Source organism: Melopsittacus undulatus, chromosome 11, assembly GCF_012275295.1.
Source record: "Melopsittacus undulatus isolate bMelUnd1 chromosome 11, bMelUnd1.mat.Z, whole genome shotgun sequence".
Classification (NCBI taxonomy): Eukaryota; Metazoa; Chordata; class Aves; order Psittaciformes; family Psittaculidae; genus Melopsittacus; species Melopsittacus undulatus.
This window is the reverse complement of record NC_047537.1, coordinates 7,924,677-7,952,448: the sequence shown is the minus strand read 5'-3', so window position 1 is coordinate 7,952,448 and position 27,772 is coordinate 7,924,677. Positions and strand designations below refer to the sequence as shown.

The 27,772-nt window shown below is 51.4% G+C and overlaps 2 protein-coding genes across 6 annotated transcripts in view; one reads left to right on the top strand and one right to left on the bottom strand.

Moving 5' to 3' along the window:
- Window positions 1-27,772, bottom strand: part of ASTN2 (astrotactin 2) — a 328,524-nt gene that overhangs the window by 82,629 nt on the left and 218,123 nt on the right. For both annotated transcript variants that reach the window (XM_034067350.1, XM_034067351.1), the window contains 3 exons: window positions 11,512-11,777; window positions 2,120-2,253; window positions 809-957 (listed from right to left, as the gene is read on the bottom strand). In XM_034067350.1, the coding sequence (XP_033923241.1) occupies window positions 809-957; window positions 2,120-2,253; window positions 11,512-11,777 (549 nt within the window). The remainder of the gene's footprint in view (window positions 1-808; window positions 958-2,119; window positions 2,254-11,511; window positions 11,778-27,772) is intronic.
- On the top strand, window positions 20,958-27,389 carry TRIM32 (tripartite motif containing 32). 4 transcript variants are annotated; one of them, XM_034067353.1, is made up of 3 exons: window positions 20,960-21,012; window positions 22,455-22,634; window positions 23,408-27,389. In XM_034067353.1, exon 3 carries the CDS (start codon window positions 23,475-23,477, stop codon window positions 25,416-25,418), a length of 1,944 nt encoding a protein of 647 aa, XP_033923244.1. In that variant the 5' UTR covers window positions 20,960-21,012; window positions 22,455-22,634; window positions 23,408-23,474; the 3' UTR covers window positions 25,419-27,389. The 4 variants fall into 4 exon arrangements, with proteins under 4 accessions (XP_033923245.1, XP_033923244.1, XP_033923243.1 ...); XM_034067352.1 differs by having other exon boundaries at window positions 20,976-21,012; window positions 22,452-22,634; XM_034067354.1 differs by lacking the exon at window positions 22,455-22,634 and having other exon boundaries at window positions 20,958-21,012.

Here is a 27,772-nt window from a genome sequence, read left to right as displayed (position 1 = left end):
CCCTTACCTAGAAGGGCTTAAAATAAGGCATTGCCAGCATCTGGAGGAAGCAGCCTTCACAGAAAGGGAAGTCTCTGCTTTGGTCAACACCACCAGCTGCCTTTGACATATCACATGAACATCTTTAACAAAGTACATCCCAAATGCTCAAGCAAAACGCAGTGGGAGGCTTTGCCTGGCTTTCCATGCATCGGCAGCATCACTGCAGGTCTCAAATCCTATTTTCCAAAATAAATCCCTGATTCACCCAAATCAACCCCCATGATTCACACCCCAGCAGTTCCCAGAGCATGGCTTGAATTGCTGACAAAGCTTTCGCAAGGCACAGAGCACTGAGCTGGGAACCAAACTCCAACCCAGGGAAGTTTCAGGTTCCCCTGAAGAAGTTTTGTGCTGCTTAAATGATCTCCTTATATATTAGAGGCTTTGAGTTACTTCACTATGCGTGCAAGGCAACTTGAAGTGGCCTTTCAAAGGCTGCCATGCAATGTGGTACTCACTAGAAGGGACCAGTGAAGCCTCTGAGCTATTGAGAGCTGCCCTCTTCCCACAGCCACCATCCTGTAGCATTTCAGACTGCTCAGACCAATCACTTCAGTCAGAAGCTCCAACTCAGAGCTCTCTTACCCCCCAAAAAGCAAATAATTTCCTTCTGCCATGCCGTGTCTTTGTATTTCCCCTTTCTCTCAAGCACCCCTATAACACCTTGGTTCCGTGCACCATTGTCCACAGATGCAGCAGCTTCCAGCCAGGCAGGACACAGGATACATCGCCCTGTACCCTCTGCACCAAGAGGAGCAGCACCCACCTGTGTAGAGGTCTGTGTCCGTGTACTCATCCACCTTCTTGTGCTGCAGGACGTAGTCGGACACCTTGGCTCCGATGGCAGGCTGCACATCCAGCCACTCCAGAGAGACCACGGTGCTGGAGGGCTCCACGCTGGGGGAGAGCCGCAGGCTGGGCAGGAGACAGGAGAGACACCGAGTTAAGACATCAGTTCCCTTTATAGGGAAGAATCCACCTCTGCAAGCAGCACAACCCCAGTCAGGGCTCACAATCATACAAAGGGATGTGCACAAGGGGAAAGCAGGTAGGAGAGCATGCAAGAGCTTCCAGTTGAAGGTCAGTTGCAGCCTACTGCAATGTGTCCTTCTCTCCCCCTCCTCCTGGAAAAGCCTAGGTCATGCAGTCACAGCCATGCAACCCGAACATCCATAGAACCACAGAATGGTTTGGGTTGGAAGGGACCTTAAAGCTCACCCAGTTCCAACCCCCTGCAGGGACACCTTCCACTACCATCCCACCTAAAGGAACTTCAGCAGCCCCACGGGAAACCAAGGAGCAGAAAAGATAGGGAGGCTATAGCTTAACCTTCATATAACCCAGCAGGGTTGAGCCTACAGGAGGGGAGGGTCCTGTGTGCATTGCCAGAGCAAAGGGAGGGAGAGAAGGGGCAGGTGTGGCTGTGAATTTACCCAGCTGCAAGTGAGCAAAGCTCTAATGGGTGTGAGCATCAGCCAAAGCAGGGCAGCTGTGCGGGAGCTCCTGCCCGGGTCAGGAATGACGTGGGTAGGGGACAAGGCAAAGCAGCTTTGTGCTCCTGGCTGTGTTAGTACTAAGTTTGCACCAGGGTAAATGACAACACAATGTACAGGGCTACAGAGAGTCCAGCTCCAAACATACAAGTGTGTTTGTTGGACTAGGGATGGGAAATGAATCCCCTCTGAGGATGTTGGCTCACTAAGAAGGTGCTGTGTTCCTTGTGGCTCGCTGGAGCCAGTCTTCCTGATTTCTCAGCTAATTCCCCATCAGTTTGCTCCTGATTTGCTCTTGCTCTGACAAGCCACAATGAATTGCACCGTAATTCCATTTCTTTCAGCGTCTGAAATCCCATTCTACAAGCCTTGCTAATCAGGTGATGAAAATCTACAAGGAAACCTTCCAGGGCCACAGTCGGAGCCAGGATATCCTAAAGGCATCAGTCTCACAGTGAGGAGTGCTGGCCTGCGGCCCCTGGGCTTGCAGGTGAGGGGCAGGAGGTGCCCATGGGCTGACCCTGCAGGAAGGGGATGGTGCTGCGGGGCTGTGACCCATAGAAGGGGCTCACACGGATACATACACAGGTGGAGGGAGAGGGCTGCAGTTGGGAAGTCCGTTCTCATCGAAGGCGTCGAGGTCGCACCTGCACCAGTCTTCAATAACATCGCCTTTCCCCGAGCACCAGTATGAGCTCATCAGGGCTCCCTTGAAAGCCTGATGTGAGAACAAAAAGCGTGAACGTGTGTGCTAAAGACTCGGTGAAATCCAGCCAGCAGCATGACTGTGCAGGACTCAGCATCGGGGATACGTGTGTGCAGAGCCCCAGGATCAGGGAATACAGGGTGGATCCTCCCCACCTCTGTCACAGACCCTATGCATGGCCCTGGGAGCATCCCTTCCGCTCCTTGTCCTTTAGCTCCTGGGTATTGAGTGATGCTGGTTCATTCCTGGGTGGGGATGGGGAGCATCTGCATGATCCTAGAGAGGAATCCTGTGTTGGGGGACTAAACTGCCTGAAGAAACATTAACTTAAGCCTGTTGTGACACCAGACATCATATGTAGGGTACGTGCTGCTGTGCACAATGAAATGCATCCCAATTCTTGCCCCATAGCTGTTTCTGTCCCTCTTATATTAATTTCTTCATTCCCAGCCACACAGCCCACTTCCATCCTTCTCATAGGTTATTCATAGGGGCTGCCTTTCTGCAAGCAAATTGCTGCTTTATTCACGATGTAAGGAATACTCACAAGCAAAATAGCAGCATGTGGAAGCAAAAGACAAAATCTCATTCCACACTTGCAGGGTGTTGGCCCAGCCAGGCAGTTTCCTCTTCACAGGCTGTCCCCAGCCTGACCAGGAGCCCTCCCAATGCTCTTAATGATGCCAGGGGATCCCCACAATAACAGCTTTTCATCTGCTGAATCTGAGGCTCAAACACCGACTGAATTCCCAAAGCACTCCACATCTAACCCTATGGTGTGTTCCCTGCAGCTTGGTGTTGTTCCCCACATTGCAGCACGGAGCATCCCTCTCTCCATACCCTGCTGTAGTTCAGACTACATGGATTTAAAGCGGTTTCTCCTGCTACTCTTTGCCTGTTGTGCCTAAACCAACCCCCAGCTTAGAAGACAGGTCTCTCCCTGCACACACACAGTGAATGTTCCCTCCAACCCTGTAAATCCACAATGCCCTGCTAGAATAATTGTAACACCAAAACTCCATCCAGGATAACAAACCTCTTTGTAAGGCTTTTGACCTTTTACAAGGCACTTTTTGGGGTTGAAACGCCTTCACGGGTCCTCATCCACGTAGAGCAGCCCAGCTCGCAGCAGCTCTAATCCACCCATTCAAAGCTGCCTGCAGATGCCTGGCCCCAGTGATACCGCAAGTCACGCCTTAAAGATAAACCCCTGCCCTTTGAGGGGGACAGGGACAGCTCCAGCAGGTCCGGGATTGAGCAGAAAGCTCTAGGAAATGCATCATCCAGGGAGGTTTCTGAAAGCAGGGATATAAATAGAGCCTGACATCAGGGCTCCCATTGTCCAAGCACCTTTAACCAGGTGCCTCAAAGCTTTCGTGTCTGAAACAGCTTCTGCTTGCAGGCATGTTACAAAGTGGGACTGGTCCAAAAGGGGGGGGGGGGAAGAGGAAAGGAAGGTAAAGCCATGTACAAGAGAGAAAACGTGATGTTATTTTGCTTTGTTCTTTAGACCGGAGCTGAAGAGCTAGGCTGGAGGGGGTACTGCAAAGTGAGCGAAGCAAGGACAACAGAGAGGAGTTTATCTGATACATGAATAAATGAGTGCAGATACACTTGTGTAGGGAGCAGCAGGGCTGTGCGGGGTAGAAACACAAAATGATTCATGTAGATGGATGGGGAAATGTATGCTTTCCTTAGGAAGCAGGATAGATATGTGTGCTGTGGGTCCATGTGTGCACAGACACGCACTGCGGGTGAAGACAGACATTGGTAGATCCTTGTGCTGTCACCCTGTCCCCATCCCTGACCTTCCATGCTCTCCCTGCACATCCCAACCTAAGGAAGAAATCGCACCCACCCCATCCTTGCCCTTTAGCCAAAACAAATAGTCAATTCCTTCCTTCTCTTTCCTTATTTCTGCTGGTGAGTGCAAGGCAGGATGAGCAATCCCTGCTCTGCCCTGCACACGTTTCAATTAGATCCTGCAGGTTCCCAGTCATCATCTGCCTTCTGTCAACCTTCACACAAACAAGGTTAGCTCAGCGATGCATCCTTCCAGTGCTCTCATTAAAGCACCTACGCGCACTAACCACGTTATTCAGAGCACGGCCAGCCCCCAGTGCCAGCATCCAGCTGATGTCAGGGCCAAGACTCACCTTGTCTCACTTTCCAGCAGGATTCCAAGCCAGCAGTTTCTAGGATCTTCCCAGGGGAGTGCATGGCAAAAGGTGGGGAAGTGGCAAGAGCAAACTGATGGAGGGGAAATGGGTAAGACCATAGAGAAAGAAGGGATGGAGCTCCCTGCACAAAGATGCTCACCATCACTTTAGGAAGCTCTACACCCTCCATGGGGACACCAGCCTGCTCTGTGGGAACAGCTGCACCTCAGATACTCCAGGACAAAGGGAAGGTGTTCATGAGTGTTGGGACTCTTTGGTCCTGCAGCACTGAAGTCAGACACAGTGGTGGCTATAGCTCACACTCAGCACACCCTTCATGCCCTCAGCTCCCCAGCCTGCTCCAGGCTCTGGCTGCAGTGGCAAAGGCTGTTCTCAGGCAGAGATCAGCAGTTGAAGTCACCTTCCCCTGCAAGAGCAATATCCCAGCCCCAAAGGTGGCAGCCACATGAAAACCTCTCCTTCCCTTTCTCCTCACAACGTAGCCTGGGATGTGCAGGACACAAACCCAGAGGAATAGTAGCTGCCACCCAAACCAGAAGCCCAATGGCACAGAAGACCAAGAGCAGTGGAGAAAGGATGCAGTGAAGGTTTTGAGTCCCATGGGCAGTACCTGCCTTCGCGAGAGCTTCAAATGGGAATGCACAGGGACCTCCCTGGTTTGTGGTGGCTGAGGGTGCTTCATTTGCCTTGAAGTGGGAAACTCTGTATGTCGTAGAATCATAGAATAGTTAGGGTTGGAAAGGACCTTAAGATGATCCAGTTCCAACCCCCCTGCCATGGCACCCAAGGCTCTGTCCAACCTGGCCTTGAACACCTCCAGGGATAGACCATTCACAACCTCCCTGGGCAACACATTCCAGTGCCTCAGCACCCTAACAGTAAAGAATTTCTTTCTTAGGTCCAATCTAAACCTCCCCTGTTTAAGTTTTAACCCATTACCCCTTGCCCTATCACTGCAGTCCCTGCCATTCCCTGCTGCTATGCTTGGAAATGTGCAGTAAACCCCCTGCATCCCTGCAGGAGAGAGCATATACAACAGGGCCATCTCCACCGTGACCATCTCGCCATGGTGGTCACACCAAAGCTACCAAACCAGGAAACCCCACAGGCCCTACCAGCATGAGGGGCTTCCCAGCATCCCTGTGTGCTGGGGATGGCAGCATGGCCCTCAATGTGCTCACCAGCCACTCCTTGGGATCTCAATGCCCCTATGTGCCTGAAGGCAACTTTATCTTTCATTTCAAAGTATCCAAACTGTGTTGTTTCCCTGTGAGTCAGCCCATTTAGTTTATGTCCTTCAGTGCCAGAGGGGAAATTTATGAGATGAGAAACTGGCTCGAAACGTTTATTTTCTAGATGACGAGTCATGCCATTAGATATATAGCATTATGAATCATAACAACAGCATCTAATTTGCTCTTAAAGGTATAATAGGCCTGACTGCCCACACCCATACACACACATCTATGGGATTGATAGTTCCCCCCTAGATGGCTAGTTCATTTGTTTTGACACAAGCAAGACTTAGAGGACCATAAAGTCCCATCTTACCATAAGTTGAGCCTATTCATAAAACAAATATTAAGGAAACAAACGATCAGCTAAGCACATTTATCCTACACTCAATTGCATATGGATCTTTCTCCTGTTGTTATTTGTGCTCAGGGGGAAGCCATTTGGGCCCCTTTTATAGCTTAGAAACTCTGCAACAGAATATAGAAGAACATTTCCTTTGTCCTCTGTTAGACCTGGCTGATGGAGGGAGAAGCATTAAGTTATTTCAAACTGTGGGGTTTCTATTGACATCCCCAGAGAGGTAAATTGCAGGACATGAAGGAACCTTTCAGATCAGCATCAGCAACACCACAGGGGCTGCTGTTTCCAGATGGGATACTGGAAATGACATGTATTGAGTGCCTATCGGTCAATACCTGGTCTTTTCCATGGCTGGCAGGGATATTGGTTCCATTGTTTCTTTAGGTCTAGGTTTCTTTGTGGTTGGTGTGCACACCTCAGCTTCTGGGAGAACTAAAATACAGGGAGACTAAAAGCACCACAAACAAGCATGCAGGCGGGACAGGGATCCAGCTGCAGATAGTGGGGATGAGCCAGCAGCTGGGAATGTGGTACATTGCGGGGTCTGCACTGTTTTCCCTGGTCTTTGTTTGCCTTTGTTCTTTTCCTCAATCCAGAAGGAAAGGAAGGAGAGTGAAGTGAGGCTGGGTCATGCAGACAGACAGGCCCCATGTGTAGGGAAACAGTCACTCAACGATGCTATTCTGTATGGAGCTTGGCACAACAGGACCACCGCCCCCAGCTCCTGGACACTGCTGTGCTCCAGGCAGACTGCAGATATCAACAGCATCAAGGGAAATCTAGGGAAAGAACATGGGGTGTAGGCTAAAGCAGGGATTTCACAGCCTGAACGGGATGCTACCACGGTGATAGCCTGGCTGCAGGAAAAGCTTTCTGTGCCCTGACAGTAAAGCTCAGTGCTGGTCACAGGAGATAAAACGCTGCCCCTTAGTCTAGACATGTCAGGGGCGGGGAGGAAGGAGGAGGGAAACTACGGATTTCCCAGGCCAGAGACTCTTTCCAGGATCACGCAGTTCGCGTCTGGAAGTCTGCTCCAGGTTCGCAGCGAAGGAGGATGAAGTTTCCCTACTGCTGTTGGCAGGTGATCTCATCTTGTGCTGCTCACACCCTGCCTGCCTCCGGCTGCCTGTCCCTGGGGAGCAGCATCACCAGCACTTCATCCTGGGGAGGCACAAGAGCACTGTGCCGGAAAGGTCAGGGTGCTGGAAGGGACCCAGGGTGGGCAGAATCCTGCTTTGTGTTAGTGATGGGATCTGAGGGAGCAGCAGAGGACACTGTAAAACCTGGCAGCAGGGGGAAAGCGAAGCCCCGTGTTGTGGAGCCAGCTTCGCTTTCACACCTCGGCTACAAAGCTCCTCATTCTAGCGGTTACAATGCTGCTATTCTTCTCCTGGAAACGCGAGTCGGATGTGGGCTGGAGCTGCAGCAGGATGCTCGAGTGCAAGGAGGAGGACAAGGGCCAATTAGCAGATATTAAACCAAAGCAAAACTAAATAAACCCCCCTCACACACACACAGACCCCAGACCAAAGCACTCACATACACAATGTCCCCGTTCGCCCTGGCTCCCTTTCAGCTTTGGAGGTGGAAAAAGAAATCCCTGGCACGGGCTCTCCAAGCCTTCAGGGGCTGCTTTAGGGAAGCTGTGTGTGTGCAGGGAGGAGTGCTGGCCTCTGGGTGCTGTATAAGGGGCCAAAGTGAGCCCATGGCCTTAGGGATGCCTTTCACCCTGCCACTATAGCCTCCTGCAAAACCTCACCTGTCTCTTGCTGGACCCACACAGGCAGAGGATACCAGGAGAACCAGCCTTGAGATGCAGGGTAGTGGGAAGGGCCCAGATATCCACCCTCCTGAATGGGATTCAAAGGGTACAGCCAAACTCTTCCCTGAGGAACAAGTCCCAGTTTGACTTCTCCAGCTATGCCTCAGTTCCCGTGTCCCTCCTCTTCAGGCTCAGGTTTGTCGTAGTGCTGCTCAAGTCCAGGACCGATCTTCGAGCACATCTCTGTACTCCCCTGATGGAGGTTTGCTCCCCTATGGGCTGAACTGGGATGGCTGCAGGGATAATGTTCATCCAACAGAGTGAAGAGCTCCTCTCCCAGGCACAGTTGTGATTGCGAGGCCAGCAGCAAAGACCAGACGTTGCCCAACAATGAAGTTTCCCTACTGCCCAGCAAGGTCAGATCCTGCTGCAAAGGGGCTTGGGGTGCCAGCATCAGGATCCTGGATTTCCCAGGTGTACCCTTGAGGGTAATGTTAATGCAAAAGTGAGGGGTCACAGCACCAGCAACACACTTGGGTACCCCAAGCCACAGTGGTGAGCCCAGTCTGCACTAAACAGGATGGGCTCCCCACCACCTTTATGGACAAGCATTGATGTTTGTATGACGCGCACGTTTCACCCCATTGTGGGCCTTAGAGTCTCCATCTGGTAATTCAGGGTTGGTATAAATGCACAGAAAGGCTCCAGGTACACTGCCAAGGTATGGCTCCATCACACTGTGCCTTCCAACAGCAATTGCAAGACAACTGTGACACCAATAACTGGCCAGGAACCGATAGAAGACATCAAAAGCAGCTACACTTCTCCCCTCTGCTGAAACACAGCCACCAGAGCAAGTGAGCAGCAAGGGCACAGAGATGGGCTGCATCCAGGAGGAAAAGTGACACTGGTTTGTGCAGCTCCCTCTGAAACCACCACCACCACTTTGCCATGGTCTGCATGAGCAGCAAGCCTGCTCCAGGGGAGGAAGGACACGTGCTCCATCATCATCAGCACATGGGGCATAAGCACACTATGGCCCATGCACAGGCAGCAACGCAGATCTTGCTGAGAGCCCTGCCAGGGTCCCAGCCATGTGGGGCTGGCAGTGTGGGGATGTGCCCCCAGGGAGCCTCCACACTGTGAGGGGGCCGTGGCTGCAGGCAGATGCTGAGGTTACTCGAGTCTCGAATTAAATCAAGGTCCTGGGGGTCTCCTAAAATCCAGGCTCCACGTCCATTTGTCTCCTTAAATACAAACAACAGGGTGCTGAATCCATTTCCCACTAGGAGTGAGATTGATCTCTGCTGCCCCACTTCCTCGCATCCTCCTCAGCACACCACCCCCTAAGCACTTCTGCAGCTGGAGAAGCTGCTCTGCTAAAGCAGCTTGGAGTTTGTTTCAGGTTTCATAGAACCATTAGGGTTAAAGGGACCTCTGATCATCGTGTCCAAGCCCCTGCCAGGGCAGAGCCACCCAGAGCAGGGCACACAGGAATGTGGCCATGGTGGGTTTGGGATGGCTCCAGAAAGGGAGACTCCACAACCCCCATGGCAGCCTGTGCCAGGGCTCTGACACATTCAATGTAAAGAAGTTCTTCCTCATGCTGAGGTGACACTTGTTCTGGTTTACTTTATGGCCATTGCTCCTCATCCTGTCACTAAGCATCACTGGAAAGAGTCTGGCACCATCCTGCTGGCACTCACCTTTGAGATACTGATCTGCATTGATGGGATCCCCTCACTGGCTGCTCTTCTCCAGACTAAGCAGGCCCAGCTCCCGCAATCTCTTCTCATAACAGAGATGTTCCAAACCCCTGAGCATCCTTGTGGCCTCCACTGGACCCTCTCCAGTAGCTCCTTGTCTTTCTTGTGCTGAGGAGCTCAGAACTGGGCATCCCTGTTCCTCCCTGTGCCCCTCAGGGTTAGCTGCCCATTCACCTTCCTGCACCCCAGCCAGGGAACATGGGGGTTTGCAGAATGGGCAAACCTGGGGTCTCACTTGCTCAGCCCATGCCTCTTGGTGGACACCAGGGCTATGGGAAGTCCATTGCCCATCCCATGGAGTGAGAACAGGCAGCAATATCTGACCACCACAACCTGGCTCTCCTCTCCTTTGGCTCCAGGATGTTCACTAAGAGGAAACCAGCCAGGGTCACCACATCTCTCTTCTCTCCCATCACATGCACTCAACAGCATCCTGCCCTCGAGGTGCTGGGGGCATTTTGGCAGCAGAACACCCCCCCCCCCCCCCCCAAGAGCAGTGGAGCTATAAACAGCAATGGTGCTACAAATTTACTTGGGTTAGTTTAATCCCACCAGGAACAGCGGAGAGAGGGCTCCATCATTGCGTCTGTTCCCAAAAGCAGCCCTTCCTCTGTGAAAGCTCCCACTCACAGCCACACCAGGCATGTCAGCTATGAAAAAGCCATTCAACAAAGCCCCTTAAAAGGTGCTTGGGCTTTCAAACACATTTCCTTGACCCTGAGGAGCTCCTTACCCAGCGCTGCCAAAGTCCCCAGCCAGGATACAGCTAACAGTGACCATGCAAACTCTCTGATCAATGCTGTTAAACCACAGCAGAGAGAGAAACACCTCTTAGCATGGCTCAGGCTATAGTTCTCATTGCCTGAATGAAGGAAAAGAGGGAGTATTGCCATTGGCAGTGCCCTGATCCACTGCTCCTTCCCACTACTGGGAGCAGGAGCGATGCTTGAGCAGCACTGGGGAGGCAGACTGAACCCCTGCTCATCACACACAGCTGAGGGCTTCCTTACACAGCACAAGTGCCTCTGAATAAATGCCCTTTGGGAAACAAAAGGCAAAAGCTGACTCCTGGAGCCCTTCTAATTTCAAGCCCTTGTTTCAAAAGCAAAGAGAAAACAGCAGCTCCCAATGACATGGAAATAAAGGGGTTTCCAACGCAATTCATGTGGGCAAAGCAATGGATTTTCACCTGATCTCCCTCTTGGAAATGGTCAGTTTTAGGGCTGAAATCAAACATGTTCAGCCAGAAACATCACAAATCAGCCCAAGGCAGACACCCAGCATGAAACTGAAACCCCAGCACTTCAGAGCCTTGTACCGGGTGGTAGCTGTAAGCTTTAAAAGGTAACTCACTGCACTGGGGCAGATGACAAGACAAGCCCACACAAACTGAAGTGGGCAAAATGTCTTTCCCTGTGTTTTGCCTCATCTCTGCTGGATGGAAACACAGGAAATACATATATATATAATTATAGAATCATAGAATATTTTGGGTTGGAAAGGACCTTAAGATCATCCAGTTCCAACCCCCCCTGCCATGGGCAGGGACACTTCACACTAAACTATATCACCCAAGGCTCTGTCCAGCCTGGCCTTGAACACTGCCAGGGATGGAGCATTCACAGCTTCCCTGGGCAACCCATTTCAGTGCCTCAGCACCCTTACAGTAAATATATATAAATACATGTAATATATATGTAAACTACATGTAAATATATGTAATACTTTCAGCATGCTTTATAGGTGTTCATATCCACCTTACTACTGACCTTGCTTTCTCTCTGTACACCTCCATAGTTTCCTATGTGGACATGTAAGCAAACAGAATGAACTTCACTGTTTACCACTGTTATTGTGCCAGTGCCTCGCCACCCTCATAATAAAGACTCTCTTTTTAGTGCCTAAACCTGTGCAGAGACTGATGAAGGCAAACCGAGGGGTGACTAAAGCAGGATCCATCACTCACCTCCCTGGTATCGTTGTCCTGGATCAGGGCGTAGAGAGGCACCACGCGGTTGATCTCCAGCAGAACCGGCGTGGGGCTGAGCTGCTCCTTCCCAGGGCGCCGGCACAAGTGGCAAGTGGATGGGCAGCGCCCTTTCTCCTCGCAGTGAATCTCCACACCTGAGATGAGGTGGTCATCGGACAGCATCTGTGCCGTTAGCAGGCCTGAGAGATAGGTGATGAAGGGCATGGATTTCAACTCCTTCTTGTTCCCAAGCTCGGTTGTTTCTGGTTTGGGGAGAGGGAAGAAACCAAACAACATTGAATAAAGCTCAGCACAGGCGTATTCCCAAAGCCAAGCTCTGCTGCAGCCAGGATAAACGCAGCTGCTGGAGGTGCTGGAGGCCAGGTGGAAGCAGGAAACCAGAAAGGTCAAGGAGAGAAAAACGGGACTTAAAATCATAGAACCATAGAATAGTTCAGGTTGGAAAGGACCTTAAGATCATCCAGTTCCAACCCCCCTGCCATGGGCAGGGACACCTCACACTAAACCATGGCACCCAAGGCTTCATCCAACCTGGCCTTGAACACTGCCAGGGATGGAGCATTCACAACCTCCCTGGGCAACCCATTCCAGTACCTAATGACCTGCAGTGACTTGAAGGTCACTGCTTGGGAATGAGTAGGAAGTGTGAGCACAGACAAGCACTTCTACAGTGACAAACTGACCATGTTCTCCTCCTTCTTCTTTTAACTTGCTTATGCACCTTCTGCACATCAAAATTAAACAAACTATCCAAGTATATCCTACCTGCCAAAGGGAAACCGCTCCAAAGGGACCAGGGCAAGGAGTTGAGTGCTCCCAACCCTCACCCCAACATCTCTCTTTTGGGTGACACATTATCCAGGACACTGAGATGGCCCCAAAGGAAGATGCAAAGATGAGGGATGGAGCCCCTGGGCAGAGGGTATGATGGGTATGGGAACAAACTCACCACATGGGAAGAGATGGAGGCGTTACCAAACCCAAATTGTCAATACGCTGCTTTCAGGAACTATCCAGCCCTTTGAAACCAGTCGTGAAACTTCCTGGTGGTCTCAATCACAAAGCAATGAACCCAAAAAAGCCTTACTTTGTTCTGCCTTGGCCCAAACACTTGCTAAGGACAAAGTACAACACCTGGTGCTACCCTGAGCACAGGAGACAGGACCTTCATCTCAATCCTGTGCATCTCTATTTAAACCCTTCATCTGTAGAGTCCTCTTGGGTTGATCCAAGGAGAGCCCAGCTTTCATAACCTGGTGATAGACTCAAAGGAGAAAAGCCTTTCTCCATCCTGTGCCAAAATGAGGCTCTCAACACCATGAGCTGGATGAAGCTCCCAACCCCATGGCTGCTGCCTCCAGCAACAACATCCCAGTCCCACGATGGAGCTGCAGAAGAACAAGGATTGCCTCAATGCCCTCAGCTCGCAGTGACACGCAGCTGATGGGCAAGGCACCAGTCAGTTAGGAATACCAGTAAACACAGTATCCATTCATGACTCCCAATGGCCTCCAGGCTAGAGCCAGCCTCCCCTGCTGCCTGGCTGACAGGGAGCACTTCAATGCTCAGGATCAAAGCTGTCAGGGGCAGAACAAGCAAATTTCCATCTTTCAATTGAATGAAAGGGGGGGAAAGCTGCTAAGATAAATCAGAACAAGGAAAATGAGAGTTGGGGCTGGTTCCTGGAGAGGTTGTTTTCTAGAAGAGCAACTCCAGGCAGTTTCAAGCCCTGACAGATAAACTGGGTGGCTCAGAAAGAGGGAAACTGAAAGATGATGCCATGGACCTTTTCTTGCTTGTGGGCAACACGTTTTTAACATAGCTATTGAAGTACATGTAAAAGAGATGACAATGACACTTCCAGGCTGCAGAGCTTCTTCACCAGAGCTGAAGCAGTGATTTTGGAGATCCTCCATGGGGAAGGAAGTTTTGGAGCCATGCTGTAAGGGAGAACATGAACACAGAACTGAAGAGAATGTGAACTCCATTACCTCATGATTGGCAATAGGGTATCAAACCTTCCTTCCTGAGATACTTGCTTTATAGCTAAGAATTGGACTACTTGCATCAAATGTTTGGATGTGGCCTTAACACAGGCTATGGCTTAGCCTAAATCTAGCCAAGGCTTGTCTGGAGATGTGGCACAGAGTTTCCAGCCTTTCTGACAATCATTGCTCAAATCACACACACAGGCTTCCACCAACACCTGGAAGAAGCCCCAGGGTGATGGGCAGCGTGGTCCAGCTGTTACAGAATCACTCTGGAGTGCCCCATTGGAGGCTCCCTTCCAAGTTACCTGTTCTGTCCTTCTCCCTCCTGTCTGCATTGAAGCACAGGACACTCAATGCATGTGGGCTCAGGGGCATTTTGAGGGCAAACAAGCAGTGAGAAGTGGGATGAATAAGCAAGAAGGGCAACTTCCCTTGGTCCTCCTCAGTTACAGTCTGGTTTTGCAAGGAGCAAGCTGGGGCAAGTACCCTGTACCCTAGGAAAGGGCACTCTAGCTGGGGGGGGTGGTTTCAAGAGCTCTCCAATGGGACTGGCATGAAAGCAATGGTTCCTCCTGTCTCCTGAGGAAACCCAGATGGAGCAAAGGCATTTCAGGAGCAGCAGTCATCAAATGGAGCTGCACAAAGTCTCATATAAACTCATATATAACTCCTAGAAATTCATATGTATAAAGTCTCATATATACTCAAAGTAAGGCAGAAAACTGAGTAGCACAGCTCCCTTTCCATACAGCCATGCACTCAGCCACAGAAGATTAACCATGGAGCCTTGTGACTCATGGAAGACTTCACAGGTAAGGTGGAAATCTCTGTCTGCATTTAATCCTCTTTGTAACAGCTGAAGCCCCAGTTACTTTAGGGAAAAGGATTCCTTTGCATCCTTACATTATGGGGATATAAGGGGCTACTGGAGCTGGGCTTACAGGTTCAATGTGCTGGCAACAGGTCCGCGGTGTTCCCTTGTAATGAAAAGGCTCTGGATGCACCTCCAAAGGAGGAAGATGAAATAGGATGTGGCTCAGCAGAGGCAGATGAGGTTTGCTGCCAGCTCTCAGCCACACAAGCACTTGGAAGTCATCAGCACTGGAGAGCAGATCCTGGTAGCGGTTGTGGAAGGAGCTTTGGGGGCTTAGTGCAGTCCTGACAAACCCCATGTGAGAGTGCCAATTGCACACCCTCCTTGGGATCCAGCTGATCCAGAGCTGAGGAAAGGCAGCGAGGAGGAACTGCTCCTCATCTGCTTGCTGACAGGGTGGAAAGCATCAGCTCCAGGTGCCTCATCCCTAGAAAGCTGGTGATCTTGATGGAGACTGTGCTTCCTTCTCTTCCCAACCACATCACCCACTCACGGCATCTCAGAGAGGATTCAGACCTGGGAGGTATTGTCCCTAAAACACACTCCTTTATTCCTAGACTTGCCATTGCAACTGTAACCTAAGGAGAAGGGATCTGGGTCCCTCTATCTCCCTCTTTCCTACCTATGAGTTCTGGCTTCCTGCTCAGCTGCCTGCCTGCAAGGAGAGTGCTCAAGGGCCAGCCTGCTCTTCCCACAGGGAACTGGAGGAATCACATATATTCCTGGGAGCTCAATCTGTCTTTTGATTACCTAAGTCCTTGTACAGCACCCATCAGTGCTGAGGCCCAGCTGAACAGCTGCTTCTGGAACAAAACATGGGCAGCTCAAGCCTATTCCTGGTGAGGCCAAAGGAATATTTGCCATTGGATCAGAGAGAATCAGAACCAGACTCTGCAACATCCCATAGCACTGCCATCTCCAGCTGCCAACAGAAACCCTCCTGCTGCTTTCACTGCAAGCTGGGCCCAGTCCAGGTTAAGTAAACCCAGCTTTAGGTTCAGATCCATATTGCACAAGCCCCATCCAGAACTGGACAACGTCCCACAGCACTCAAACTGCTCTTGCAAAACCTCTGCTTTACTCCTCGAGAAGGGCTTTGCAGGTGACTGCTGCTGAGTGTTCCAAAGGTCCTGTTCTGGCAGGAGGATGAGGCTTGGCTGCAGGAGCTACAGCAGCAGTGGGGATAAGAGGGCTTCCTTATCAGCCCTTGCATCTGAACTTGCTTTCGCTGGTGACTCAGTTGGATTCTGGCAACATCTGTTTGGAAGCGCAGCGCCGCGGATGTGGTTAGATGCATCACGGCAACTTGTGGGAGTTATTAGTTTGTTTGTCTGAAATATGTATTTACAAGAAAGAGGAGAAAAAACAACCAACAACAGCACAACACAACAAGTAAAATAACAGCTTCTGCCAAGTGTCAAGCCTGGTCTGAGAGAGGATGAGCAGCACAGAGTGTGCAGAGGTACCACTCGCCAGCCTGGCTCTGGGCTCCATCAGGGTTTATAACCCCACACCATGAGGTGATTGCCTGTGCAGAGGTGTCTGCTCGGGATGCAGCAGTTGCAGATGTGAGGAAATACTTCCAGTAGCACCTCCTAGTGCCTGGACAAGAGGGAAGCACCATAACACCACTGTGATAACCACAGCACAGTACCTAATCCTTCGTACTGGAGTTTGTCTTGAGAGCTCCCAGAAGATGCTGGGTTTGCCAGTGGTCCAGCATTCTAATACAGCACCTCCTCCAGAAGATCCCAAGTCATTCCAAAACTGGGAATCATTCTACTTACCACAACTACGCAGCCACATCAGGGGTAGGATGTGGTAGCTCTTTAGCAGCAGAAAAAGCTTGGAACAAGGAGAGGAGTAGGCTCCCCAGCTGAAGCTGTAGAGAGAATGTTAGGAATAGACCCAGGTGTGGATTCCTCCAAGCTCAGCAGGTTAACCCCACCAACACTGATGGGCTGCTCCTCTGGCCCTGATTTAGGACCTGGGCTTTGCATTTTATGCATGGAAGAGGCAATTTTGGTTCACTTCTGTCCTAGTGCCACCAGAGGCAGGGCAGTGGGGATTTACAGCCAACACACATCCACTGGCACAGGCTGCCCATTTATTACCTGATGGAAAAATACCCCATTTGTTGGCAAATCCATTGGAAAGGACTTAGAAAGAAAATCAGTCCTAGGATTTCGCTTGCAGTGAGGCATTGGCAGTGCTGTAACCACCAGGGCTGCGAAGAGCCTCAATAGCTTTAATGCTGCCCACTGTCCATGATGGGAAAACACTGCTTGGGACTGCAAGGAAGGTGTTGGTGCAATGTCTGGGGGAGCCAGCAGTGCTATACCATCACACATGCACCCATGGGTGCAAGAAGCAGGGTGCCAGCCCTTGCTGCTGCCCAGGAAATGTCACACCAACAGCGGCTCAGGCTGGCATGTCCCATGGAGGATTCACCTATGGACTGTCACCCATCATTTAGGGAATGCCACCACCCCATGGCACAGCATCCTGCTTGGGAAGCCGCATGACCACAGCCCGTGCACACCCCATAAGGGTGCACGCTGATGCCCATAAGCAGCCGCAGATGTGTGTCCATGGGGCACCTGGGCTGAGCCCAGGGAGCGGCTGGAGGGGTGGCACTGGGGTGCTATGGGACCCGCCGTGCGTGGCAGCGGGGCAGTTGTGGCCGGTGCGGTCCGTGAGGACCTGCTGCCCTCTCGTGGCACCGCGGGAGGATGGCTCTCGGCCTGGAGATGCACCACGACTGGCTCTGCTGCTCTCACCCCACAGGCCCTCGGACGGGCCCTCATCCTGCATGGAGCTCCGGCCTCGGAATGAGGAGCTTGGCAACACGAACCCAGACCATCCGGAGTGCCCACAAGTGGTGATCTCCTGAATATGATGGTTTGTGACCATTTTTCTCCTCCTCTTCTGTCCAGAGAGTCGCAACCATCTTCCTGCCTCTGCCCCCCTCTCCCTGCTGATTAACCTAATGCAGTTAAATCCAGCATCCTGCACACTCTCAGAGCCCCAACATCCAATACAAGCAGTGGCTGGTGAGCTGTGTCATGGTGCTTGTGGCTCAGTGGCTCACAGGACCCTCTGCCCTGGGGTGATCCTGAAGGTACCAGCAAGGAGAATCCAGAGGCAGACCATCTCCTTTGCAGGTCAGACGAGCAGGCTCTGCAGTAACCTCAGCTTCAGGTGAGACATTTACAGACTTGCAAGCCTGTGGTACTAAAGGAAAAGGCCAGGAGAGCTTTTAGAGATCACTGATCAACCCCTACAAAGGGGGACGGTGCAGGCATCACTGATGAGCTTGCTTCATCACAGGAACCAAGGGCCCTGCATGGCCCTCACTGCCTGGAAGAGCTACCAAAGCCTTGCCCTGCTCATCCAGCCCTTGGCAGCACCTCATTGCTCATGCCCCTGCCTCTGAGCCACTACAGCTTCACAACGATGGGCCCAGGATGCCCCAAATTGCTGCTCTGGTCCCCATGAGCTGCTGTGTCAGCCCTGTACCAGCAGCTGGCTCCCTCTCTGCTCCAATGCACCCTTCTCATGCCCATTTCCCATGGGACGGCTGAGATGTCCCAAGCCCTGCTGGCTGGATGGCTGGACACCAGTGTGGGGCAGCCCCCCCTCCCAGTGCCAGCATGACTGGGGTCCCAGCCTCCCCATCCTTCCTCCTCATGGCACAGGGTCCCCATACTGTACATGCTGGGTAGCATCATCAGCTCATTACCACCTCCAACTAAATCCAGAGGGTCATTTGTTTCTACCCCAAGATGCATTAAAAGGTCATTTCCTTATTCCTATACTTGCTTTTTCCTCACCCTGTTCACTTCCAGGTGCGGGTGACCTCACAAATCCACCAGAACACCCTGGTTCAGTGCTCACATCCACTTTTATTCCATGGAAAATACATCAGGGGTTGAAAGCGCATTCCCCTGGAGATGCCAAGAACCAGGAGTGAACCCCGTGTCCCCTTCTGGGACACAGCAACACCCCCAGGGCACTGCTTGAGCACCCTGCTGAGGTTTGCTGCTCAGGGCCTGGAGCACGGCATGAAACAGAAGACCATAAGTCTCACCCATTGCAGCCCTGGTCAGGCCTTGCCTCTGCTTTTGCTGCCTTTGAGTGATTTTGGTGCCCATGTTGCTGATCCCTCCGGCTCCTGATCCCTCCGGCTCCTGATCCCTCCGGCTCCTGAGTGCCACTGCTCTTGATCCCTGCTTGGATGTAGGTCCCTTGCAAGTGAATTATTCCTTTCTATTCTAGTCTAATCCCTTCCATTCCATTTCATGTTATCCGATCCCATTCCATTCCCTAATTCCTACTCTATTCTGGCTACTGCCTAGGTACCACTGGGACCAGCAGTGATGCCAGCAGCATGGGGTGTTAAGAACATGGCTCCCATGGACCCTCCTGCCCAGGCCTTGCTTGTCCCTGCTCCCACAAGGAAAGCCCCAAGCCCTGACATTACTGATGTGCTGTGCACCCTGCCCCCCACCAGGTCACAGTAAAGCTGAGCTCTGCCACCATAAAGCAATCTCATGATGGCCAAGTGAAAGCTGAATGGGAACAGGACCCACTGTTACCAGTGTCCCTTGCACCACCATGACCCTAAGAAACACCGAGGCAGAGCCAAACCCCTGCCAGCCCCCAGGCAGCACAGAGCCTGTCTGATGGACAGAGGGTCAGAAATCAAGGCTGGAGGGACAAAGAAGAGGATGGAAGAAGCAGGAGGGATGCTGGTGAGGGACTATTCATTAGGGACTGTAGTGACAGGACAAGGGGTAACAGGTTAAAACTTAAACAGCAGAGGTTTAGATTGGATATAAGGAAGAAATTCTTTACTGTTAGGGTGGTGAGGCACTGGAATGTGTTGCCCAGGGAGGTTGTGAATGCTCCATCCCTGGCAGTGTTCAAGGCCAGGTTGGACAGAGCCTTGGGTGCCATGGTTTAGTGTGAGGTGTCCCTGCACAGGGCAGGGGGTTGGAACTGGATGATCTTAAGGTCCTTTCCAACCCTAACTATTCTGTGATTCTATGACTGGTTCTATGCTCAATGACTGCTGGAGGTATCACCCTTTGCTGCCTCCCAGCATTAGCGGAGGAGGCAATGACCGGGCAGCACAAGCTCTCCTCTGATAGAGGGCAAACCCAAACCCACTCCATTTCCCCATTGCTTCCTGCCTGTGCCACAGCAGCAGCACCAGCCGCCGGCCACCACTGCAATAAAGGTGTCATGGTACAAACCAGGACACAAGCAACCACAGCCACCAATGCCCGTATTTGTCACTGACAATATTTATGTGCTTCACCCAATCAATTGATTATGTTTGCTGTTCTCTACCTCAAAATAGGCTTCTTTGTCCCCATGGGCTGCTCCAACACAGTGGGAATGGCTCAAGAGACCAGTTTTTAACAGGCAACACAAAACACGACCAGTGCTCAGGGCCCCACTTCAGGGCAGAAGATGGGAAGGGGTTGGAGCATCAGGGACTGGCAGAGAATGAACCCCAGAATCCCAGCCTGGTTTGTGATGGAAAGGACCATAAATCTCCTCCAGCTCTAACCCCTGCCACGGGCAGGGACCCCTTCCACTGGAGCAGCTGCTCCAAGCCCCTGTGTCCAACCTGGCCTTGAACACTGCCAGGGATGGGGCAGCCACAGCTTCTCTGGGCAACCTGTGCCAGCACCTCAGCACCCTCCCAGTGAAGAGCTTCTGCCTAAGAGCTCATCTCAGTCTCCCATTTAAGTCTGAACCCATCATCCCCTCTCCTATCCCTGCAGTCCCTGATGAAAATAATCAATTAGAACCAATTAGTTGGGAAAACACCTTCAAACTTATCGAGTCCAACCTTTCAGCTTCTTTGTCTGCTTTTACCGTCCCTGCACATCACAAGCAGGAGGCGGGGGGGGGGGGGGGGGGGGGGGGGGTGGTCCCTGGCCGAGCTGGGAGCGCCCTGTGCGGGCAGGTCCTTAACTCCAACCCCCGGCGGTGGCAGACCCAGGCCCATCAAGGAATCATAGAATAGTTCGGGTTGGAAAAGACCTTAAGATCATCCAGTTCCAACCCCCCTGACATGGGCAGGGACACCTCACACTAAACCATGGCACCCAAGGCTTCATCCAACCTGGCCTTGAACACTGCCAGGGATGGAGCATTCACAACCTCCCTGGGCAACCCGTTCCAGTACCTCACCACCCTCACAGTAAAGAATTTCTTCCTTAGATCCAATCTAAACCTCTGCTGTTTAAGTTTCAACCCATCACCCCTTGTCCTGTCACTACAGTCCCTAATGAATAGTCCCTCACCAGCATCCTTGTAGGCCCCCTTCACATACTGGAAGCTGCTCTGAGGTCTCCACGCAGCCACTCCCGCTCCCTACCCCGTTACCACCCCAATTCCTCCCCTCCTATCCCCTCATCCCCTCCTCTTACCTCCGGCCTCCGCTCCGCAGCCCCCCCCGCCCCTCAGGACTCTATGTCCCGTCGTGCTCCGCGCGCCCCGCCGCGCACGCACGTCACAATACGCCCCGCCCCTTACGTCAGCACGCGGGTCACGCCGGCCAGCCGCGCGCGCGCGCGCCCCGGGAGCTGCGGGCAGGTAGGGAGCACCCTGGGCGGGACCCGCGGGACCCCCCCCCCACCTCCGTCAACCATCACCGCGGTGCCCCGGGGCAGGGCCGCGGCTCCGGGGGGTGGGAGCCCCGGGGTGGGTCCGCTCCGCCGAGCCCTTGTGGAGGCCGCGGTGGGGCTGTGGGTGCGGTTGTACCCTCCGTCCGGCTGCGCTGCCGGCAGCGGGACAAGCTGCGGCCCTGTGGTGCTGAGGGGGGGTGAGCCCCGAGCAGCGCCTGAGAGCAGCGCCTGCTGCTGTCCCCGAGCGTTTGAACGTGAGGGTGACCAATTGCAGGCGGCTCAGAGCGCACGGTGGGTGAAAACTGAAGGGAGGGGAGAAACTACAGCAGGAAATGGCTTGGAGTCTATCTCATCCTGTAATGCACCGGGGTTATAGCCTGACCCAGGGCTCAGGCTTCCCCCAGCCCCTGCGCGGCGTCAATGGTATGATGGACACACAAGAGCAAACTTCCATCGGGGCACAAGAGGGAAGTGCAGCAGTAAAGTTAACCCAGTGTTGCTGAGTTGCATGCTAGCATGCCAGGGAAATGTATGGAAAGAATCTTGGACAAATCATCTTCCTACAAACTTAAAACTCAATAAAATCCCCTCTGTCATTGATTCCTGAATGAGAATAGTTGTTTTAAAGCTAGTTCTTGATGTATTTCACATGTATTTTATGTGATTCCCTGTATCTGGTATCTGTGCTGCTCCCTCATCCTCCCCTAAACAAGTCTTCCAGCATATTTCCAAGGAAAAATAAGAATAATGGAGCTGGTACCCTGTGTTGCAGTTTTAAAATGCAGATTTCTGCATCCCTCAGAGGATGGTTTCTGATCTACAGTGCCCAGGCTTCTGCTTCCCTGGCTCAGATAGGAGCCAAGAAGAAAAGGGAAGAGCATTCAGCAGCAGAAAGTGCCAAGCGTGTCCCCGCTCCTGTACTCATTGAGCCAGGGATCAGATCCCAGCGTGGGATCAGAGCTGCTGCACCACTGAATTCCCTCCTGAAACGCAGGCTTTCAAGGGCTGTGAGCTCAGAGACTAAAAGGAGTTGTGTAACTCTCGGCATGAACATAAAGAACTTATCTTTGTTGCAGTTGCCTTCTCCCACTTGAGCAAATGGGAAAGTGAACTTTTCTGTTGGGAATGCGCCCAAGGATGAAGCTGGCAAACCCACAGCAGGAAAGTGGGAATGCTCTGTGCATGCAGCCATAGTTCAGGACAAGCTGTCTGCATCCCTCTGTGACCAGCTCTTCAGTTTAAAGACTGACTCCTTCCATCCCCTCCTCTTCCCCTACAAGAAATGTTTCCTTCCCCATTTCTTTGAATAGCTAAGCCATGCAACAGCAACGCTATTGAAACCCAGTCTACTGAATAACAACTTAATGATGGCACCCCTGTTCTATTCCTTTTGAATGGCTGCTTCAGCAGGATCTGCTCCCTGCTGGGAGGGAGGTGAGGGTGGAGAAACCTGGATTGAAGCTGAATGGCAACCCCAGTGCTGGAAAACTGAACCAGACGGCAAGAATGAGGTCAATGCTGCGAGGCTAAAACCAGGAGACATTCAATGCAGCTAAGCTAAGTTCAAGATCTAACGGCAAGCACTTGGGGGTGCGTATTAACAAATGCTTGGAGTCCTCTGTTAGCTCCACTAGTGCTAATTCCTGCTGTTCTGCATGGAGCTGTGTTTAATTGGCATGCTGAAGCATGATGCTGCGTGGCAGAGGTTAAGGAAATAACACTGGCATCAGATCTTCACTGTTTGCTTTCGGTATGTACAGTCATTCCCAGAACGAGTGGAAGCTGACAGATCATCCCTCCTAGTTTCCCTTCCTGGCAACTCTACGAAGCCTTGAGGATTTATTTTAGCTATCTAGAAAAAAAATGAAGAGTAAAGCAACCACATTTGTTTTGTTAGCTCCCGATGTCACATCTGAATGCAGGTCTCCAGAGGTGATAAATTAATGTCCTCAAGCGTTGCACCATCTGGTTCCTCTTTGGATGCGCAGCATTCTGAATGCTTGCTTTAATCTCCCTGGGTTTCAGTAAATTATGGGAACTCAGAGGCTTGGCAGCAGGCGATGGGCACCATGAGGAGATGATTCAGTCATCAATATCTATTGGGCTTCCTTATTGCTGCCATTAACACTTCTTTCTGTTCTACTTAGAAATTTGGGGAGTGAATAGTTCATCACACCGGGAGCTGCAGGTTGTGTTTGGAATTTGCCTACTCTGAGATTAGCTATGACTAATTCATCCTTTCCGAAGGTGGCAATTCTAACTGGGCTGCTTTTTTTCTAGGGTTGGGTGATAAATCAGAAAGAAATTGCATGTATATGTAACTGATGACATAAATCATTTCCTTTTTTTTCCTCTCTGGACAGAATTGGTGCACCTTGGAATAGATGCGAGAAGAAGACTTTGTGCTGGGTAAAGCTGCCTTGGAAAGCCATGGCTGCCGCCCCTCATCTCAACTCAGATGCACTCCGAGAGGTCCTGGAGTGCCCCATTTGCATGGAGTCCTTCACTGAGGAGCACCTGAGACCCAAGCTCTTACACTGCGGGCACACCATCTGCAAACAGTGCTTGGAGAAGCTCCTGGCAAACAGCATTAATGGGATCCGGTGCCCTTTCTGCAGCAAAATCACACGGATCACAAGCTTAGCTCAGATGACTGACAACCTGACTGTGCTGAAAATCATAGACACCACTGGACTGGGGGAAGCAGTGGGTCTTCTCATGTGCAAGGTCTGTGGGAGAAGGTTGCCAAGACACTTCTGCAAGAGCTGCAGCTTGGTTTTATGTGAGCCCTGCAAGGAGTCATCACACATGCCTCAAGGACATAGAGTTGTTGCTATCAAAGAGGCTGCTGAAGAGCGTAGGAGGGAATTTGGGACAAGGCTTGCCAGACTTCGGGAGCTCATGGGTGATCTGCAGAAAAGAAAAGCATCTCTGGAGGGTGTTTCAAGAGACCTGCAGTCTAGATACAAAGCAGTTCTGCAAGATTACAGCAAAGAAGAGCGCAAGATCCAGGAGGAACTGGTCAGGTCACGCAAGTTCTTCACCAGCTCTTTGTCAGAAGTGGAGAAGGTAAATAATCAGGTCATGGAGGAGCAAGCTTATCTGCTGAACTTAGCAGAAGTGCGGATCATGTCTTGCTGTGACTATTTCCTTGCCAAAATCAAGCAGGGAGATATAGCCCTCTTAGAGGAGGCAACAGATGAGGAAGAACCAGACCTGACAAACAGTCTTCCAAGGGAGCTGACTCTTCAAGAGGTTGAACTCCTGAAGGTGAGCCATGTGGGACCACTGCAGATTGGGCAGGTGGTGAAGAAGCCCCGCACTGTTAATGTGGAGGAATCCCTCATGGAAACTGCAGCATCCTCATCGGCATCATTCAGGGAGCCTGAGTTGGTGCAAGAGGAGCCCAGCTGCACACCCACTTCCTCCCCAGCCAAGCCAAGGATGCCTGAAGCAGCCACGAGCATCCAGCAGTGTAACTTCATCAGGAAGATGGGCTCCAAGGGCAGCCTGCCAGGGATGTTTAATCTCCCTGTCAGCCTCCACGTCACCTTGCAGGGCGAGGTGCTTGTTGCAGACAGAGGCAACTTCCGAATACAGGTTTTTACCCGCAAGGGCTTCCTAAAGGAGATCCGCCGCAGCCCCAGTGGAATCGACAGCTTTGTTTTGAGTTTCCTTGGAGCAGACTTACCCAATTTGACACCCCTTTCTGTCACCATGAACTGCCACGGCCTCATAGGTGTCACTGACAGCTATGATAACTCTTTCAAGGTCTACACCATGGATGGCCATTGCGTGGCATGTCACCGGAGCCAGCTGAGCAAGCCCTGGGGCATCGCTGCTCTGCCTTCGGGCCAGTTCGTAGTGACTGATGTGGAAGGAGGCAAACTCTGGTGTTTCACAGTGGACCGTGGCGTGGGGGTAGTGAAGTACAGTTGCTTATGTAGTGCAGTGCGCCCCAAGTTTGTCACCTGTGATGCTGAAGGGACCATATACTTTACCCAAGGGCTAGGGCTTAACCTGGAGAACCGGCAGTATGAGCACCATTTAGAAGGAGGCTTTTCAATTGGCTCTGTTGGCCCTGATGGGCAGCTGGGACGCCAGATTAGCCACTTCTTCTCCGAGAATGAGGATTTCAGGTGTATTGCTGGGATGTGCGTGGATGCCAGGGGAGACCTCATTGTTGCTGACAGCAGCCGTAAAGAAATCCTGCATTTTCCTAAAGGAGGGGGCTATAACATCTTAATCCGGGAAGGACTCATCTGCCCAGTTGGTATTGCCATTACTCCCAAAGGGCAGCTGCTGGTGCTGGACTGTTGGGATCATTGCATTAAGATCTACAGCTACCACCTGAGAAGATATTCCACCCCTTAAAGGCATGTCTCTAAGCAGAGATTCTTCCAGCCTCATTGCAATCTGACAGGAACCAACGTCAAGCATTCAGAAAGATGGTGCCATAACCAAAGGGGGGTCAACATAGAAGCCGCTGTGTTTTGTGTTTAGAAACAAAATAGCTTATGTGGTGGTGGTCTGCTTTTTCTTCTTCTTTTTTATATATAAAATCCATACAATAAAAAAAGAACAAGTGCCAAGGGAAAGGATCCATCCTGGAGTATTGGTTTCTTGTTAAATGACTGGTCACTCCATAAACCTTCTCACCTCCTTACGCCACATCACCTACACTTCCAGCTTCAGCGTTGTATCTTTGTGCCATAAACACTGACTGCTCTAAATCACCTTCCCTGAGAGAACCAGAGAGGCAATCCTTGCTGTGGAACTTGCAAGGAACTGGGTAACAGTTGTCTGGGCAGCTACTTGGGAAAGCAGTTTCTGATTGCAGCACTGCATCAACTGAAATAGCCCTATTAAACTGCGTGGAGATGGAGCTGTGCTTTCAGAGTGACGAGGGAGGGGCTTCCCTCTCTGGTTTTTGTGTATTCAGGAGATCACCCCTGTGGTGGCGTTGGTGAACTGTGTCTGTTCAACATCAAGTGAGTAGTGGGCAATCGTGGGAGGTTGAGCTGAGCCACAGAACTGCCCTCTCTGATGGCAACAGGGTTTTTATTACTACTGAGAGTTCTGTTAGGTAGAAGGGGATAAAAAGGGAGGGGGCTAGAGGAAAAAAATATAAGGGGGGAGGGAGCCTATGGTTGATATTTACTGTTTTATTGTTAAATGTATCCTGGAAACTGGCTTTGGAAGGTATGTCTGGTATCTAAAGCTTTATTGGGAGGTGGGGAGAAAGGGCTGGGGAAATAAGTCTGTAGTAAATGAGATTCAATGCAACATATTGTACATTCACCTGCACTTCATTATTCTGCATTCCAGACTCTTCCATTTAGCAGTAGGCTTCCACTCATCTGCACTTTGTACCTGCAAGCTGCTCACTGCCAAGATGGGGGGGGGGGGGCTCTTTCTTTAATACTTGGAACTGCATCCATTGATGCACTACTTTTTTCCCCTCCTTGCACAGCAAAACACTACATTCCTCACATACATTTTGTTACAGCACCAGCAGGCTCCAGAGTTCATGTTCATCACGGCTTTGGGCCAAATGAAGCACAAAACTGCAGCTGTGTGAACCAAGGCCCCCACAGTGCTACTCTCCTGGCTGATAAATGTGTACCTCAGTGTGGTGCTGCTTGCCCAGAATAGCTTATTGAAGGAAAGATGCATTTAAATAGGGCACAGTGGTAGCATGTTAATCTGCCACAGATAATAGTTACACTGCAGCGTGTTTATTTGTTGCTATCAACAATGTAGTTGCAAATTTGGGGGCATGACAAACAATCTTAAAAGCTGATTTTATGGTGGCTGCCATGCTACAGCAAATTGTTTGCTACTTGTGCTACAACATGGATGCAACAAGTGATTTTTTTTAAGCTCCCATATACTTTCCCCTAATGAAAGAGCAAAGTTAAATCGCCTTCAGAGCCCCTGCAAGCTCCAGCCTGTTGTTTGGCACTTACAGGGTTTGTAGGAGTGCTGGGAGCAGATTTTACTGAGATTTTCTTTCCCTGTTCTGCTCAGCCAAAAAGCACTGAAGAGGCCCAGCACAACACACACCCAGCTGATGGAGGTGCCCTTCCATTGGGGAATCTTCCCATTTCTCTTACTATAACAGGATAGAAAGAGGTTGTGGAGAAGGGAGCAGGAGCTAAGACACTCCCATGGGAGATGGTGCTGAGGGAGCCCATGGGAACTGAACACTCCATGCCCTACAGGGGCAGGACAAGGGGGAATGGGTTTAAACTTAAATAGGGGAGATTGAGATGAGCTCTTAGGCAGAAGTTCTTCCCTGTGAGGGTGCTGAGGCGCTGGCACAGGGTGCCCAGAGAAGCTGTGGCTGCCCCATCCCTGGCAGTGTTCAAGGCCAGGTTGGACACAGGGGCTTGGAGCAAGCTGCTCCAGTGGAAGGGGTCCCTGCCCGTGGCAAGGGTTGGAGCTGGATGAGTTTTAAGGTCCCTTCCAACCCAAACCAGGCTGGGATTCTATAATGATTGTATGATAACTGCCCCCCCCCATACTTTTCCTGCACTGCTCCTGCATTTGCTGAAGCCGCCAACTTGCACACCAGTGTTTGCATTCTCTGCTTCTCTTTTTCGTGTGGGAGGGGCAGTTGCCTGAGGTATGTTACAGCAATATGGGGAGCTGATCTCACCTTGCATGTATGTTTTGGGGAGATGACAACTATTACCAGGCCCTTCTGCAGTTAATTACGTTGTAAC